At 37.7% G+C, this 19,427-nt stretch overlaps 1 protein-coding gene across 1 annotated transcript in view; it reads left to right on the forward strand.

The window, feature by feature from the left end:
- Positions 1 to 19,427, forward strand: part of ALDH1A1 (aldehyde dehydrogenase 1 family member A1) — a 53,499-nt gene that overhangs the window by 25,169 nt on the left and 8,903 nt on the right. The window contains exons 6-11 of the mRNA XM_046664526.1: positions 1,410 to 1,538; positions 2,887 to 3,000; positions 7,632 to 7,734; positions 9,261 to 9,445; positions 14,105 to 14,269; positions 18,892 to 19,049. Of these exons, the coding sequence (XP_046520482.1) occupies positions 1,410 to 1,538; positions 2,887 to 3,000; positions 7,632 to 7,734; positions 9,261 to 9,445; positions 14,105 to 14,269; positions 18,892 to 19,049 (854 nt within the window). The remainder of the gene's footprint in view (positions 1 to 1,409; positions 1,539 to 2,886; positions 3,001 to 7,631; positions 7,735 to 9,260; positions 9,446 to 14,104; positions 14,270 to 18,891; positions 19,050 to 19,427) is intronic.

Consider the following 19,427-nt stretch of genomic DNA (forward strand, 5'->3'; position numbering starts at 1 on the left):
AAGTGGTCATCACTGGCACATGTGCTGAGGACACCATTTTAGTGAAATGTTGTATGACCTACTACTTTCCAGCTTTTTCTGTCTCCTCATTGAGACTTCTCATCAGGGAGAAATGTAGCAACCAGGGTGTTCAAATCCTAAATGAAACTTTTTAATTAAAATGGAAGAAACTATTGGAGCACTGTATGGAATATATCCTACCTTTAGATAAGAGGCCTTGATCATTTAAATTCCTCTTCGAGAAGGTAGTATTTTTCAGCAGAATCATGAAGATTTTCTTGTAAGCCCAACAAATAGAAGACTATCTAAATGATTTCACATTAACTGACATTCAAAAAGGACAAATAAAAAGATGGTAAAGTGTCCTGAAGTTCTTAGATGAGGAAGTAGCAATGATTTATCTTCTGCTTCAATAAGATTGAAGTGTATACATATCAACATTTTGAATTAAATTGTTCATTAATTCAAAAATCTCAATAAAATTCATAAAAATTACACAATCCTGAATACTCATACTAGCTAATATTTACTGCATGCCTATGAAGAACCAGTCACTCTGCTAAGCGTTTGGCCCACTTTCTGGATAAATCCTCAGGACAACCCTCTGAAGTAGAGGGGACTTTGATCGGCACCTACAGGTGATGAAGTCACGCATGGAGAGCGTGGAACTTGTCTGAGTCCATCCTCAGGACGGGATTCGTGACAAGCTGCTGGTGAACTGGAGTTTGCAGGCAAACCAGGACACACATCGTTGCCTGTGGGCCAGGCCCCGGTCTCCCTTGACACTCTCATCCTGTCACAGCTTCAAAGTGCATCTTGACTCCATGGTCATCCTCCAGAGTGCTGGCCCTGGCTTCTCCTCTGTCCATTGCAGTGTACCCAGAGGCAGAGACCAGCTACATGGCTGGTCAGTGGTTGACCTGAGATGTGAACCAAGCTCTCAGCCTGCAGACCCTAGACCTTCTTTGTCTTTAGCAAGATATTTGTCCTAGAAATAAACATTACTAAATATTATTATTGGGGAAATAGTTAGAGTAAATGATCTACAGGGAGGGAGAAATAATCACACCTTTTAAACACTTACAGATAACTTACAATATGTTTAATAGTGAATCTTGATTTCTAAACCATGCAGTGATTTTTTTTCCTCGTAGAAAAAGAACTCAAAATAACAGCACCTGATAAAGTTTTACAGCTCTCTCCTGTCCCCTTCTCATATCTAGTTGATTTGGAGCCTTAGCGCATTTACAAGTTGCTTTTAGCAATGAGCTTCATTAAAATACACCAGATGATTAAACAGAACTACAATTATTATTTCACATCTACAAGGAGTATACAGTGTAGAAGTTAGATTGGAGAATGCGACTTTCAGCAATACAAAGACTCTATTGTTATCTATTGCTTTCTAGTGGAATTTCCCGTTGCTCATGTTCCTTTGGAAGATAGCGCCTGCCCTTAGCTGCGGAAACACGGTGGTTGTCAAACCGGCAGAGCAAACTCCTCTCAGTGCGCTTCATGTGGCAACTTTAATAAAAGAGGTGAGTTTCCTAAGTCAAAGGCTGCACAAGAACTCAGGAGTCCTACTCTACACTAGGAAGACCTCATTTGGTGCTCCTATAAACTGGGTCATCTCTCAGCAGTTCCTGTCCAGTGGGGCAGATGTATTTAGTGTAGCTGCCAGCTGGAATTTCTGTCAGTCAGCCTAAGTGAACCTCCACCCAAGTGGAGCCAGGAAGCCAGACTCAAAGGCTTCATGTCAAACAGTCACCTTATGATCACTTCTTTGTTTCTTTTGCCAAACTTTCATGAATGCAAATTCGTGTTGAAATTGATATAGCTTTCTTTCAAATGTTGAAATGTAATTTGGACTAATGGCCTGGAAGTTCTGCAAATTTGTTTAAAATAGCCCATGCAAAGGTTGTAGGCCTCTGTGCCAGTATGCTTGCTTGTAATATTGGGTCACATTATTTTTAAACACATCTACCCATGAGGGGATATGTTTATATTCTCTTTTCTGTTATGATTTTCTCTGCATTTACCTTCTTGCTCAAAAACCGGCAAATTTATTTTCATCAACTATGCAGATTGCTTTAATATCGTCTTTCTTGCAAATAATTTATTGTCGTTTGTCTTTCATACCTTACCAAAAGTTAGAAAACAAGCTTAAGTCACTAGAAACTTAAATTTAGGAAATTTGAACCCATATCTTAAAAATATTCTTCGCTTCAAATTGAAAAAAGGCAAAAGAGATGTCAAAATGAAGCATTTTGGTGCAAATAACATGAAATTTTAATGTGCCTATCTCAGTTGCCACACTGTTTTCTACCTGAAAATTCTTTGACTAGGAATGAAATCAATTCTGTGAAGCTTAACAGTAAAGGGAATGACTGTACTTACCAGCATTTTACTGATTAAATGATGCCAGTGGGAATTGGCAACCCAGTTGTTACGCCCGGAGCAATCAACAGCTAGAAACTGAAAATGTGAGATCTCTTTAGCTGCTTCTTTTTGCTGATTGGATAGTAAACACATTGCTTTTCCTCTTTGTGAGTAATTTACCAAACACTGTTACACATGCTGTCTTTTTGCATTGCTATTATGAAATTTGAGACGGCCACCGCACCGTTGGAGCAACGATGCATAAAAGTCGAACATGGACTTAGCCTGAGGAGAAACGGTCCGTCGATCATGCAACCCTTGAGGTTATTTTAAGTGGGCTAAGTAATGAAATAACAATAAAAAATAATAAAACCACTTAAGTGAATTTTTCTTGGTAGAGAAACTGATAAGGTTAGCAAAAAGAGGCAGCCATGATCCCATACTCTTCTCTTTTTTCATAGAATTAAATTCTCGAGTGTCATCACTTTTTTACTTTTTATCTTTTAGGCAGGGTTTCCTCCAGGAGTGGTGAATATTGTCCCCGGTTATGGGCCTACTGCAGGGGCAGCCATTTCTTCTCACATGGATATAGACAAAGTGGCCTTCACGGGATCGACAGAGGTAACATCATTTATTCAAGCCAGTAGTTAAGAATGTCTGCATCTCCAGCTGTCAGGAGTATGTTTTATGTAACTGTGTTTAAGCCGACATTTCCTTCAAACAGAAGTTCTTTCTGATGATTTATTCCTTATTCTAGCCTCAAACATGTTTATAGAACATAAGCAGATGTAGCTGAGATGAAACGAAATACCTGTTAGAAACTCAGAAGAACTGGAGTAAACAATTTTTTAGTGTGTTCATTATACTTTCCCGCATGAGAAATATGGCCAGTTAGACTTGGTCATATGATTAGTAAAGTTTATGACAGAAAATATAAATTAGGCCACAGTGATTTGTATGAATGAATGTAATTTTATCCTGTAGAATACGAAAATAAATAGCCAAGCCCTACCCTTAGCTCCTTATTTGGGGCTCTCTCTTCCCCGAACATTCTGAAAGGCAGCCAGCAGCTCAGCTTCTCTGGATGTTACTGCTGGCCCAGCCTACCTTTTCTGCCTCTCTGGCTCCAGCTTGACCTTCTAGAAGGTTAAGGAACAGGGCCCCAGCCATGAGCATTGTGAGGAAAGGCAGGAGGGAGAGAGTGAGCAGCTTAGAAGGTAGAGTTTGGGAGAATGGAGTCCCATCTGTTGAGATGATTTTTCTATTGCAAGCAAAAGAAAGTGGTGAAATCATACTATATCAAGCAAAAAAGTTCTTGAGTCATTCTATTAGATTATATGACATTGTTAGATGTTCAATACAAAATATAATGCCTGCCTCTGCTAGTATACGGTATAGAGGATGGGGAGTATGAATAAACTTCTTTTTATAAAGCTACTGACACAAATAAGACACAAGGCAGTTTGTGATAAGACACTACAATGTGTACAAAGTACATAAGGGCATTCACAGGAGGGGCTAATGATGTCTATGTGGGTGCTAGAACTTGTTCTGGGTTTTGAGGAATGGTTACCTTTTTAACTCCTGGGAGATTGAGAAGCAAGAAAAACATTCTAGATAGTGAGTAAACACTAATTTGATTATTTTGTTCTCCTCATTAGCCACTCCATATAAAGAAACATTTTCATAGAAAACTGAAATGGTAGAAAATTAAATTTTATTTTTCTTGATCTTTTTTAAATTAGATAAAGAAATATATACTTTTTCACATTTTTTCTTATGTACACAGAATAGAAAAAGTTTGTGTTCTGCACACCCCTAACTGACATAGGAGAAAACCAATCCTACATTCAGGATTTTGTTGACAAAACAATTGGGAATGTTCAAGACATGGCAGTAACTTAAAAGATGGTGAACTCATAGGTTGAAATCACAGCAGAGGAGGTAAAGGCAGAGAGGTGCAAGTTCCTCAGCATGGCATTCTAAACCTTCTGCCGTAGGGGCTCCCTGTGGAGCAGTTCTGAATCCCACGCCTGCTCGCTTCTCCAGTTTGTCTGGGTCGGGGGTTCTTGCTCCCTGATCCCATCTCCAGTGGCACTGTCTGTTGATCTTGGCTCATCCCTGACCCCCTGTAGCATTTTGAGGGCACTGTAGCTTCGCCTGCTCAAAAAACTTTGAGATTAGATGTCTAGGAAACATCTGGGTTCAAATTCTGACTTTACCCCTCCTAGCAGTGTGTCTTCCAAAATTGAAGAATCCTTGCTAAACTTGAGTTTCCTTATTCATAAAAGAAGAGTAATAATATCTACTTTGTTGAGTTATACACAATAAAATTGAATGAGCTAATGAATAGTAAAGCACTTTAGTACCCTACCGTGTACACAATAAACGGTGTGATTATTATGTGTTCTGTACTCATTTCCATTTTCCCATTCCTTCCCCAATTCTTTAATTTCTCACACTAATTCAAAAGGTGGGGGGGAAGAGGGCCCCTGTCCATATAATATTTCTTCATCTCTGCCCCATCACTTTCTGATTATTCCATGTATCTTTTCATTCCTCCAGGCTTTTGCTCATTCGTGGCCACACCTACTGTAGTGTGGCTCCCACCACATTACCTGTCTAGCTTTCTCTGCAGTCTCAGGACCATCCTGAACTTAAAAACTCCCCATCTGTGTTCCCGTTATCCATGATATATAATTCTGGTAGCGCATGCCCATTGCTTTGTCATGTGTCTCTCTCCCTTGGTGACCATCCTCAAAGACTGTCTTATTCATTGTTATCTCCAAAAACCAGTCCAGTAACCACTTCTGAATAAGCATTGCAGAATTAAGTGTGACTTAGGTGATTTTAAAAGCCACACAGAAAAATCAGTCTTTCTGGGCTCTCTTTTAGCTTCAGGTTTGTTGCTTGGCGACAGTAGAGAACTTGACAAATGGCATGCAAGAAGCAAACAATGGATTTCATATTTTATGGTCGTTGTAGCAATGACATTCATTCTAAGAAGTTCAATGTCCCGTTAGGTTAATTTAAAACAGAATCCTACCCACATTGTGCAGGACATAACGTTACAACATTTGCAGGAGCATTTACTACTCTGTCCCACATGGCAAAGCCACAATATCATGGAACATACTGTTTGCCATAGTCCTCATAGTTCTTATTTTTTCTTCATTGCAGACCTTTTTGGGGAAAATGATGAACCTTTATTTTTTTCCACATAAGCGAACAAAATCCTAGGACAACAATTGGTGTTTCCTTGATTTGGCTTTAGCTAGACCTTTGGGAAAACTCAAGCAAACCTTTTATTTGCCATCTGAACTTGTGCTAAGCAGAAGACGAAACTTTCTCCCTGACTCATACTTCTGACCATTCCCCATTCTAGTTCTTTTGACATCTGTAGCTTGTAGAAAAATGCCTCTGATCTTACTCCCTTCCCCATGACAAAAATGATCAAATTTAATGAAATTTCTCTAGTAAACATTTCTAAGTTAGAAAACAAAAAAGATACAGAAAGACTTTAGAGAATTCCAAAGGGGAAAGGCAAAGAATATTATCTAGGAAACAGAAGATTCCTAATCACCTTAAATGAAAATTTGGTTTTTGAAAGCGGTCATGAAAAGTATGTTGTGGAAGGAAAATGGGATATCAGAGAAGCTTCAGACAGGCTCTCCCCACTGCAAGTCTACTCTTAGTTTATTTGTATTAACCTACATTTAAGAGTTTGATTTAGGACATGAAATCTTTAAATAAGATGAAAATATTAGCAGATTAATTAATGCTCTACCCTGTAATGCACAGTAGCAGTCAATTCAGCAATCACATAAAACATAAACATATACTCAGGAAGCATCTACTTATCTTTTGTTAAGTTGAGACAGAAACTCTTCATTAAAATCTGCTGTGTCGAGTAGGAAAAGAAATACAGAGAATAAAAGAAGCAAGATAAAAATGAATCATCTTTTGGGGCCAGCCCTGTGGCCGAGTGGTTAAGTTCACGCTCTCCACTTCGGCGGCCCAGGGTTTCACCAGTTCAGATCCTGGGGGTGGACAAGGCACCACTCATCAGGCCATGTTGAGGCAGTGTCCCACATGCCACAACTAGAAGAACCCACAACTAAGATATACAACTATGTACTGGAGGGATTTGGGGAGAAAAAAAAATAAATCATCTTTTTAAAAAAATCAAAGATTGCATTGTGCATTAAGACTTCGATAAAAATAATAACAAAGAAATAGTTATAAAACAATCCAGGTTTTAGAGATGGAAAAACAAAAACAACTACAGGAGATAATCTTGATGGGAAGCGATCCACAAAGAAAAAAAAAGGAAAACAATGTCTTTCTCTGAAGAAAGGCAACTAGCTTAAAGAGGAAACCAGAACAGTAAGATTCCTCAGTGAGGCAGCAGCACAGAGCACAGATCCAATTTCTTTCTTCTAACTCCACTCTTCAAAGATGTGGAGGGAGAGAAGGAGAGAGAGGGAGAAAGAGGGAGATAGAGAGAAAGAAAAACAGAAAGAGAGAGATCTATCAGTCAATCAACTGCTAAGTGAGCCCACTGTGATAGATAGTGCTGAGAAGAGTCGTGCAGTGGTAGGACATTGTCACTGCTACCAAGGAGGTGACCTCTGGGAAATTGATAGGTATACAAACAATACAATCCAAGGAGGACTGAAGGCTTTATGGGAGGTCAGAGGAAGAAATGGTCATGTTCCCCTGAAGTCATCAGAGAAGGCTTTGGAGAGGAGCTAAGATATGAGCTGGATCCCAAGGAAGGGTAGGATTGGAGGCAGCCCAAGTCAGTGGGCATATAATGAGGAAGAGAGAGAGCTGAGCTGCAGGTGGTGGTGAATATGCCGGTTTGTCTGGACAGAGTTTGCTGGATCTCAGTAGAGGGGTGAAAAGTCAAATAAATAAGTTATGGTTGGATCATGATATGTCAGATCGATCAGTAGAAAGATGAAGTTCTGATTAAAATGAAAACTGACCTCCTGTCTAGCCATGCACATCAAGATCAGCTATCATGTTCTATACCTCCGTTCTCATGAGTGGTTTTCTGATTCATCATGCGTTTATGCTTGGATGGAGGAGCCTTTGCTATCTGAAGGTGCCAAATCTTGAAAAATGCCATTTAATATTCCTCCCTAATGAAACTGAACTATGGCACAAACATTATATAGATTTAAAGTGCTAAAGAAACCTGCCTTCATGAGAGCGGATTAAGCCTCCTTTGTAACGCTCCATTTCAGGTTGGCAAATTGATCAAAGAAGCTGCTGGGAAAAGCAATCTGAAGAGGGTGACCCTGGAGCTGGGTGGAAAGAGCCCTTTCATTGTGTTTGCTGATGCTGACTGTGAGTAGAAGCCACTTTGTTCACTTTTCACCCTTCTATTTTGGTGTCTGACCATGCCATATAGTGAACTTGAAGTTTACAGAAGAGTTTGCTTCTAACATCAAAGTACAACACATTACCCAGAGTCCAAAATTACTCTTGAAAGTCTCTTAAACCTTCCTAAAGCTATAGCACCTAGATAAGTCTAACATAGACACTATTTCTTCCTGGTTTGGTGTGGCATTTAGGGGTCATAATATATAAATTTTTTAATTCCCTATCTTTAAATACTGGCATCACATTAAGCATTGTGAGATACACTCAGACATGGTGGACCAAGATCAACTGGAGAGATAGCAGTTTCACACTTGCCTTCTCCCTTCCCTCTGGGTCATCCGTTCATTCAATGTAAACGGCCGGAAGAAAATGAAACCTACTATTGAAGTAATTTCTCTTTTTCCCCCTTACAAGTGCCATTGAATTTACATATATGAAATCTATAAGTACAAAGTACTCTACTCTGTAATAGCCTAGGTTCATTCTAATTGTATTATCAGAATTTCACAATTATTTCCTAAATGCGAGTCAATTAGCGAAATAGATAGTCAAACACTCATCTAACTCTTTATCAGCTGCATCATCAGAACAAAGCTATAAACACAAATGGCTCATGGAATTGGCCTATGTCTGTATTATGATCTCAACTGAAGCTTTTCAGAGCATACTATCTTATTGTATATTCTATAAACATGGCAAGGTTCCTGATTTTACCAAACTTTTCTGTAAACTGCTTCCACTATAACCTCAGCAAACATGATTAGCTAGCAAAATAAGGATAACCATATCCAATTGCTATAATGTGGAATTAAATCCTTAACATTTAAGAAATTAACATGCTAAGAAAACTTTCTTCTGTTTGTTTAGGATCAACTAATGAAGCAACCTATTTCTTCCTTTTAAAGCCCATTCTTTCATGTCAAATAAACAGATAAAAAGAGTTTATAGGCACATATGAAATAATACGGCACACTTTAGATAGGTCTGGGAAATGTCCTTCCTAGACTAAGGTTGTAAAGTGAGTAAGCAATTCTGATTACTAGGCTTTTTGTTTTTTTGTTTTCAGAAATATCACCTTTCCTATTGATCAGGGTATCTAAGAATGTTTTAAAATTTTTATTTAATATAATAGATAGTTCATATTTTCTTTGTTATTAATTTAAAATCTGAGGCCTGAAAGAAATATTCACAGTCATCTAACTAATTATTAAGAGGAGATTTTTGGAAAAATCTTTTGCTGTGAGATTTAATCTTATGACGCTTTCTACATTCTTGGCAATGCCCATATTAAAGTGTTATTTCTGTAGCAAATAAAGGATCAGAAAATTTAATTTGTCAACCAGCTGATAAGAAGTGGAATGTATTGAATCTAGGTCTGACTACACAACTCATGATTTTTCTATACCACCATGTTGCCTCTGAGAAATATGTATAAAAATATGTAATCTTTAGAAAATATCTCTTCTCTAATGTGACTGTCTTCTTTGCAGTGGAAACTGCCCTTGAAGTTACACACCAAGCGTTATTCTACCACCAAGGCCAATGTTGTGTAGCTGCATCCCGGCTTTTTGTGGAAGAATCAATTTACGATGAGTTTGTTCGAAGGAGTGTTGAGAGGGCTAAAAAGTATGTTCTTGGAAATCCGCTGACCCCAGGAGTCAGTCAAGGCCCCCAGGTGAGTATGCAATAGACAGAACAGCATTCATAGGGCACAAGAGTAAAGTATCCTCTTTAGACCTGGTTTTTATTAAGTGAGATTACTTCCCATCCATGGACATTCCTAGGTCACAATATGGTATCAGTTTGGTGATTAAAAGAACAATGAATCTAAATCTCCATGGTAAAGAAAGCATCCTGTTATTGTGTTGTCCCGTTTTCATATCTAGAAACAGTTTAAAAGACGTGTTGGGAATTACAGATGTGAGGGAAAATAACAAATGCTGTGAATTTGTGTTCCTCAATCTGCACACCTCTTGATTCCTGTGTACAGTTCTCTGTCCACTTGGAAGTTCTTATACAATCCTATCATTTATTCCTCAGAATCAATCCTTTGTCTCAGCTTCCATCTCACAGGTACAGGCAGCTAGCATGCCTCTAAATTCTTTCCAAAGTCTTCAGTTACTCTGACCTTCTAACGGTAACATGAGTGACCTAAAAGGTCCTGAGTTCCTGAATTTGTGGCAAACTTCTCCTTTTAGTTACAACCCAGTTATTCCCCAGCATTCTCATTTTCTTCTGTGTACTTAGAACCATTATCAATAAGGTGTCTCTCTCTCTCTCTTACCCAAACAGTCCTCTGTTTGTTTTCTGTTGTTCAAGCTCCTGGACTTTGGTTCTAAATTGACTCCTGTCCTTTCAGATCTTGATCCAGAGCAGTGATTCTCAACTGGGGACGATTTTGCCCCCCTCCAAAAGAGGACGTTTGGCAATGTCTAAGACATTCTCGATTGCCATGACTGGGGGAGGGTGTAGTGCTACTGGCATCTAGTGTGTAGAGGGCAGGGATACTGCTGAACATCTTACAATGCACAGGAGAGCCCCACAACAAAGAATTATCTGGCTCAAAATACCGATAGGGCTGCTGTTGAGAAATCCGGCTCTAGAGTCTAGACAGTAAGCTAATAGGCTTTATTCTTTCACACTAAAAATTATACACTGTTCCATGTTGTTGATTTGAAACAAACACCATCCTTGACTTATTCACAAAATTAAATTTGATTAACCAAAATTTATTGAACATTACTAACAGCTAAACCCTGGGATAGGTACCTAGCAATGCCAAAACAAACAAGGAGGATCTGCTATCTGACCTCACAGAGTTTACAGTCTAGATAAGTCAAAAGGCTGCCTTGGCTTCTCTGCTCATGCCAAGATATCCGAGTAGGAAAATCTTAGGACTTAGGCAAACTTAAAATCTCTAAAATAACTTAACTGACAAGTAATAAGTTGTTTTAGCCTGATCCCATTATATTTTTTAATTATCTTTGAGTTTAAGGAGTACATAGTATTTGCTAATTTTGATCATATTTGGTAACTTTTCAAATAGATGCCAAGATATATATTAAGTTCAATTTTGACTTGGTCTCCCATTCTAAAAAAAAAGATGGGATTCAAAGTTTTCAGTTGTGATTATTTCTCTCTCTAAATTGTCTATCTATCAATGTAAAAGTTAAACGCTTTTCCCATTAGATAGATAGATAGATAGATGGATAGATAGATAGATAGACAGATAGATGTGTAGATAGATATCTGAAGAGGAGAGGAGAGGGGAAGAGAGGGGAAGGGAAGAGACTATCTAAGATGCTTCATATTAAACATTGTTGGGAAATGAAAATACGTTCCCTCATTAGAAGATCTGCACAATTCAATCAGAGGCTCAAAAATTGGGCTAGAATACCTCTGTATTTCTAAGAGAAGAGAGTTAAAATAGACTTTAAGAGAATACCTATTCATAGGATTCTTAAGTAAATAATCCAGTGACCTAACTGCTTAGTATAGGACTTTAATCTCTATTAATGAATAGATTTTTATCACAAGTTGCACTGAATAAATAGAGTAAGTAGCTATCTTGAGACTTTGAGAAGTAAAAGACTGAAAAGCCTCTGGGGCTTCTTTATCTTTAAAAATACCCATGTGCTATAAGAAAGAGCTTATAGAAAGAGACATTCACTAAGCTTTTATATATATGTGTGTGTGTGTGTAGAAGCATATATATATGTAAATTCTTTATTGGTAAAGTGCCTTTCCAGTTTGATTTCATAGACAAAAATGTGCATTTTCCTTAACAACATGGAAAAATCACCATCTTCATTTGAAAAAGAAGTGATGACATCCACATAAAATGTACTCACATTATCAGCAGAGTCGCCTCTTGTCGCAGTGCAGAGAGATGGGCTTTTGTGTTAAAGGCTGGATTTAAAATCTAACCTCCCTAAGGCTGTTTTCTCATCCATAAAATAGGGGGTAGTAAAATCAATTTTGAGGGGTCCTTGTATAGTAAAATGAGATAACCTATATAAAGCATCCATCTGAGTGCCTGGTTCATAGTACATGCTCAAATTCCTGTTAAATAAATAAAAATGGCATGCTTCCATTTATACCTATGATACAATTATCATTGCAGATCAATAACTTCATATATCTACTCTCATTGCTCTTGTTGGTCTGTGGTTTCCAGAGAATTTGAAGGATGTGTCAGTGTCATTTCTCAATTTGCCTTCTTTTTTAACCGATCAACCCTAAGGAACCAAAGAATTTGCACATTCAAAGACATCAAAATGTATACTTTGAGAATGTTACAACAATACCGTGCCCTATCCCATTTCACAGACTAGCCCCTGAGCTGACGGCCTATCACACAGTAAAGAGCCCTTGCTATATCCTAGCATTAGGGAGAGGTTCCTGAGGGCCAGAAGGAAGGCCAAGTTCAGATAGGGTCAATCTGAAACCTTCTGAAGGTTTGTATTTATGGTGAATCAAAATTAGCCAGACCAAACGGAATAGCTCCTTAAGCATAAAGTGAAAATTTCTGTCATTCGTCTTAAACTCTAGTGCAATGTTCTGAATCTTCCCTGTGCACTTAAATCACCTGAGGATCTTGTTAAAAATGCAAATTCTGAGGCAGGAGGTCTGGAGTGGGGCCTGAGAAGAGCATTTGGCCACCAGGTCATGCTGGAGCTACTGGTTGTAGGACCGCATTGTCGGTAGCAAGACATTAAAATATAAAGTCCTGAATTTTTAGAAATTAGTGATCATCTAAGTTTTCCAGCAAACAAATTCTTTCAGCCTCTATCACCCAGGGCATAAGCAGGGATCAGATTATTACCAAGTGTCCGCTCTGGTCACAGGCAGGGACAGGCCATGATTTGGGAAACACATCTTGAAATAAAAACCAAAAAGAAAGAAATTGCAATTTTTGAGGGCGTAGGCAAGTTAATATCTTGGAATAGGCCAGAGAAGCAGCTTTGTGTGGAAGTGCATAGATCTTGACTATTTATGGACAGACTAGAATATATCTTAACCAAGCAGAGCTACCCAAATACCTAGGGCACAACCTCTTAGTCTGGTTTTATTAAATATTACATGGTAATTTAAATGTGTCTTCCTATTAAACCAACATTATAACTTTCTTAATCTGCTGGAAATAAAGGAATGTTCTCTTTCTGGAATATTCAATTAAATATTGTGCACTGAGGAGCATGGAGCAATATTGTACCAAATATTGTGCCAAATTTTAGAAAATGGTTTCTCGTTTCAAATAGCACTTAATCTAATTGGATATGGGAACTGGGGTGTGAGCAGTCAGACTTTTATGAAACCTTTGTCTGGGCCTTGAAAGATGGGGGAGATTGCAGAGTCAAAGAAGATAAAGAACAACACATTTTAAGTAGTGAAAAGAGACAAGTTAAACTGGACAGAGGCCCCCACCTTACCTCTTGGATCTTTGATGTTTTCTGTTTAAAACTTAACCCCAGCCACACCTGAGAGAGACAAGGCAGTCTTCACCAGTGATTTGGGCTCGAAGAGTCACCCAATCTTTCAACCTCCCAGAATAGGGACTGAAGCAATAGGTAGCCCCAATTCTCATGTATGGAGGAGAGGTATGTGTTCCTAGTGGTCCCAGTCAAAACTCCTGACTCATTTTTTTCCCTTATAAAAATATTAACAAACCATTTAAGTTCTGTAATTCTTGTCATATATTTATATATGGCCCATTTAACAAAGCAGGATGGTAACAATCAGGACAGGCCAGAAAGTGGAACCAGACCTACAGACTGCCCCAGAGGGACCTGAACCGGGGAGGATGACCAGGCTGGGTCAGCACGGATCTGGCCAGAGGGGATGATCAGGAATGAGGAGAAGCGAACAGAAGACTAGGAGTCTTCCTAAAGTCCTAAAGCTTCTGCTTTCCTATTGTCATATTTAATCAAACTCAGTATCGAAGTTCTCTTTTTCTCTTTTCACTTTTTAAAATTTCATTTAGAACTATAGTTCCCAGGTAAGTGTGTTTGTTAACAGGCATTTCTTCCAGGCTAAATAAATGACACTTGTGTGAAAATGTTGATGTGTTTTCAGTGCCCATACACTTTCCTGATGTAACTGTAAAACAAATACTAAATACAAATATTTATCTTCAAGGTTTCTTTCCAGAAAAGTCATGAGAATAAAATATACCCAAAGAAAGAATCTGAGCCTCTGTCAGCTGTTTTGACTCATTATTTGACTTAGTAACAATATCCTGGCATTTTGAAGCCTTCGTTAACAGACCAGGCAATGTATTATCTTCGCAAGCTGCTAATTTTTTTTTCCTTTTCGTGTGGGATTTTTCAAACAGATTGATAAGGAACAATATGAAAAAATACTTGACCTCATTGAGAGTGGGAAGAAAGAAGGAGCCAAACTGGAGTGTGGTGGAGGTCCATGGGGAAATAAAGGGTACTTTATCCAGCCAACCGTTTTCTCTAATGTTTCAGATGAGATGCGCATTGCCAAAGAGGAGGTAAATGGTTTCATTCTGTTCTGTTCCCTTTGTTGCCCGTATTTTGTCCGCATTTGTGTTTACAAAGTGTCTCTTTAAAATTCTCAACTCTTTGAACATGTCTCTCAGTAAATGTTACTCCTCATTTCTGTTACTGATAAAGGTTTATTTATGATCAAGGCCAAAAACAGTAAGGAATTCATTGGGCAGGCTGAGGATATTCAGCCAAACACAGATCAGGATGCCTTAACAATTTCTAGGTGCTTCCTTCAGATATTTAAAGTAATGGCAAAGAAAGTTCCATCTTCATTGTTACTTTTCCTCCTTTGGAAATAATACATTTGAAAATGATTGGAAAAGGATAGCGAGATGCAGGGTTTTTTTTTTTTTTTTTTGCTTTGTTTTGGTTTGGTTAAACTTATTTTGGGATAATTGCTGCTGTGAGAAATAATACAGAAAAATCTCATGTAGTCTTTACCTAGTTTCCTTCAATGATAGTATCTGACCAAACTACAGTGTAATGTCATAGCAAGTATGCTGACATTGATACAGTCAAGATACTGAACATTTCATCACCAAGTGAATCCCTCATGTTTCCCTTTGATAGACAAGTCCGTGTCCCTCCTACCCCACCTTGGCTTTCCCTTAACCACCAATCTGTTCTCCATTTCTATAATTTTATCATTTCAAGAATGTTAAATAAGTGGCATCAGGCTTCATGTAACCTTTTGGGATTGGCTTTGTTTCACTCAGCATAGTTCTCCATAGATTTATCTAGGTTGTTACGTGTAAGGATAGTTTGTTCTTTTGTATTGCTGAGTAGCATTCCATAGTATGGCTGTACCATGGTTCATTTAATCATTTACACATTGAAGAACTTCTGGAATGTTCCCAGTTTAGGGCTACTATGAATAGCCCTGCTATAAACATTGGTATACAGGTTTTTGTGTAAGCATAAGTCTTCATTTCTCTTGGATAAATGCCCAGGAGCACAATTGCTGGGTCATACGGTAGATGCCATTTTTTAAGAAACTGCCAAACTGTTTTCCAGAATGGCTGAAAAATTTCACATTCCCATTAACAATGTATGAGTGATCCAGTTTCTCTGCATCCTTGCTAATGTTTGATGTTGTAACTATTTTTTATTTTAGCCATTCTGATAGATGTATAGTGATAGTTCATTGTGGTTTAAATCTGCATTTCCTTAATGGCTAATGATGTTGATCATCTTTTCCTTGCTTACTTATTTGCCACCTGATATCTTCCTTGATGAAAGGTCTCTTCATGTCTTTTGCCCATGCTCTAATTGGATTCTTTGCTTTTTACTGTTGAGTTTTGAGTTCTTTTTATATTCTAAATGCTAGTCTTTTGTTGGATATGTAGTTTGCAAATATTTTCTCCCAGTCTGTAGTTTGTCATTTCCTCTCCTTAGAAGGGTCTTTCTCAGAATAAAAGTTTTAATTTTGAGGAAAATCAATATCCATTTTTCCTTTCATGGGTAGTATTTTTGGGGTCAACTCTATGAATTCTTTGTTTACCCCGGATACAAAAGACATTTTCCTGTATGTTTTTTCGTTTAAGTATGTGATCCATTTCAGGTTAATTTTAATATAAGGTATGAAACTTAAGTCAAGGTTGTTGTTTTGTTTTTGTTTTTTTGCCTATGGATGTCCAGTTGGTCCAGTATCATTTGTTGAAAAGACAGTTTTTCTTCCATTCCATTACTTTTGCAACTTTTTCAAAATTAAGTTGTGCATATTATGGGTATCAATTTGTGGGTTCCCTATTCTGTTCCATTGCTCTATGTGTCTATTTCTCTTGCAATATTCTCTTATTATGGTAGCTATATAATAAGTCTTGAAATTGGGAAGACTGAGTCCTCCCACTGTATTCTTCTTTTTCAAAATTATTTTAGCTGTCCTAGTTCCTTTGCTTTTTCATATACATTTTAGAATAACCTTGCCCATATATATATATATATATATATATCTAAAGTATCTTGCTGGAATTTTGAGAGGAATTGTTTTAAACAAGTCTATCAATTTAGGGAGAATTAACATATTAATTATATCAAATCTTCCAGTCATTGAACATGGTAGTTTCTTCATTTATTTATAGCTTCTTTGATTTCTTTCATAGCATTTTGTAGTTTTCAGTATACATTTCCCATAAATATTTTATTAGATTTATACCTAAGTATTTTTGAGCGACTGCAAATGGTATTTCTAATTTCAATATACACATGTCCATTACTGCCGTTATGGAATTATAGACAGTATAATAAATCTAGAAGAATCAAGTAAGGCCACCTCTCCAACCCCCCATTATGTCCATCGGTTTGCTCCTGACCAATAGCCAGCCAGTGCCTTTTTAAACAACATCATCAATAGGCAACACACTATTTCTTAGGCATTTCCGCATTTGGAGAATGTCAAGCACTGGAAAGTTCTGCCACTGGCTCCCTAGGAATCCGTCCTCTTATATTCTACCTGCTGGTCCCATATCTGCCCTATGGCTTTTTTCCACTAAGAGCCATTCATATATGTGAAAACAGCGTTCATCCCCTACGTTACTCCTCACCTTTCATGTGCTCTTGGTTCTATGTTTTTTAGCTGTTGCATTTCCTAATTTTCTAGACAAACATATTGCAGTTAAATTAATTAGTTAAAAAAACTAATTAACATCAAAAAGAATGTTATCCAGACATATGACATATAACTAAGAAAGGCTAGTTTGTGTTTAGGAATTGTAAATAATCTACCTCATGGGCACTGAAAGCTTTTAAGAAATACAGAGATGATTCATTGGCTTCAGGCTATGAAGGTATTACATGATACATGACAATAAGATGGCACTAATAACTCAGATGTATTGAATCATTACCCTTTCATTCAATAAACTTGTATTTCACGTCTATGATATGACAGAGAATCTAGAAGAGTTATTTTCTTTGCCCCCAAAAATGTCATCAAACCAGGGGAGCAGTGCAGCATCAGATTTGCAAACATGAAATAAATGGAAAGATGAAAAAGCAAATGCATATGAATAACCAAACATACATAGTTTCTCCACATCAATTCAGCGCTCAACTGATTTGTAACTTTTGCATTTATTGACAAATATTTGTCTATTAGAGCTATTGTTCTTGCGTATCTTGGTCAATAGAAGACAGAAAGGACTAGGGAAAAAATCTTCAATCAAAGAAACATTCATTGTATTCTTGTAATATACATAGTAGGACAGCTTGTGGGCCACTTCAAAATAGGATCCTGGAGCCACATGCTGTGTTCACTTAAAATTATGTGAGATATTAATATGTTTGTTATGAAAGCTGCTATATATCCAGTTCCTGGGTTACAATGTCAAGATTAGATTTACAATTTAGGGTTTACACTCAACCTCTGTTGAATGGTAGCCATCCCCCCTCCAACACTTAGATTAATGATGAACACCAGAAAACTATTTACCTTTGTAGATTTTTGTATCCTCTCATTTATATTTCCCAGAAAATTCTGGTAACTTTCAGAGAAGCCCCTCTTTCATTTAATTTTAATAAACGTTTTATGGAAAAATAATATAGCAGCTTGATTTTTGAGAGAAAACCCAGTTGTTTTTCTCCCATCTGAGGATGAGATACAGGATGAGTTGAATCTGAGCTGCACTAACTAGAGAGTCTAGCAAAAATGAAGGTGTGATTTAGGCTGGAATTGAGCAAATTGTGATTTTTGTTTTCTGCCCTGTGATTATAGTCGTTACCAATGAACTTATCCTTTGGTGAGTGCAAGGTGCCTGAGGATTTAAGCTCTTGCAGTGGTGAATTGTTCCGTCGGGTATATGTGAATTGCATAAGATTTGGCTAAAGAGTAGAATCTGAACAAAAATTCATGTTGTTTCACCCAACTTGGCTGATTATGAAAATATCTAAGTCCAGTAGAGTAGTTGATATTATAGTCAATACTACACTGATGTTTAAAACATAGTTATTATTATCAGTCATTGCCCACTTGCTTATCCAGTAGATCAAGCTTTGCTTTCTCGGGCTTTTATGTAGAGTCTTAGAAGATGAGGAAAACTAGGAAGAGAATTTAAAACATTCCTAAATGGAAAAGGAACTCCAAAGTTAATGATTTCATGCACAATAGGTATGTTCTTGGAAGCCTAATTCCAATTCTAGAAAGTGAATATTGTCTTTTTTTTTTTTTTCTGCTTTATCTCCCCAAATCCCCCCTGGTACGTAGCTGTATATCCTAGTTGCAGGTCCCTCTAGTTGTGGCGTAAGGGACGCTGCTTCAACGTGGCCTGACGAGCGGTGCCATGTCTGCGCCCAGGATCCAAACCAGTGAAACCCTGGGCCCCCACAGCAGAACGCGCGAACTTAACCGCTCGGCCACCGGGCCGGCCCCGCCTTATTTTTTTTTTTTTGTACCCCCTCTGGTTCCAAAGAGAAGTTACACATGACCACTGCCTGCCTTAGCCTACCATTCCAGCAGCTGCCATTTTGATTCTTACACAGAGGTTTGAGATGAGAAGCAAAATCTTAATCAACTTAGAATAGTTTGTAGGGGAAAAACCTACAGTACCATTTAAAATATTTAGTTTTAACCTATTACTTTAATTTATTTCATTCATTTCTTGCGGTATAGATATTTGGGCCAGTGCAGCAAATCATGAAGTTTAAATCTTTAGATGACGTGATCAAGAGAGCAAACAATACCACCTATGGCTTATCAGCAGGAATCTTTACCAAAGACCTTGACAAAGCCATCACAGTCTCTGCCGCTCTGCAGTCCGGGACGGTGTGGTAAGTCAAACCTATGCAATATCGCCTTTTCAATGTTAACCATGTCAACAGGTTATTTTGAACCTTTTCAGACATTGATTTTTCCTTTGGAATCACATGGCCTGCTGGAAAAGCAGTTGCTGCCTTAAAAAAACAAAAACAAACCAAACAAACCCTGCTACATTAGAAGAACTTGAGAAGGGTGTTTTTCTTTTATTCTATCCAGCCTCCTGAAATTGCTTGCTCAAAATATTTTATTGATGTTTGGGTAATGCAAGATAAGTGTTACTATTTTCTAGTAACAGTTGTTTCTAGGCACTTGGTACTATGCTATCCACAAAGGAGAAAAAACTTGTGTTTTAATCAAGCTAATTAAATAATAAGACAATATTTATTTGG

This window comes from Equus quagga, chromosome 6 (genome assembly GCF_021613505.1).
Source record: "Equus quagga isolate Etosha38 chromosome 6, UCLA_HA_Equagga_1.0, whole genome shotgun sequence".
NCBI lineage: Eukaryota > Metazoa > Chordata > Mammalia > Perissodactyla > Equidae > Equus > Equus quagga.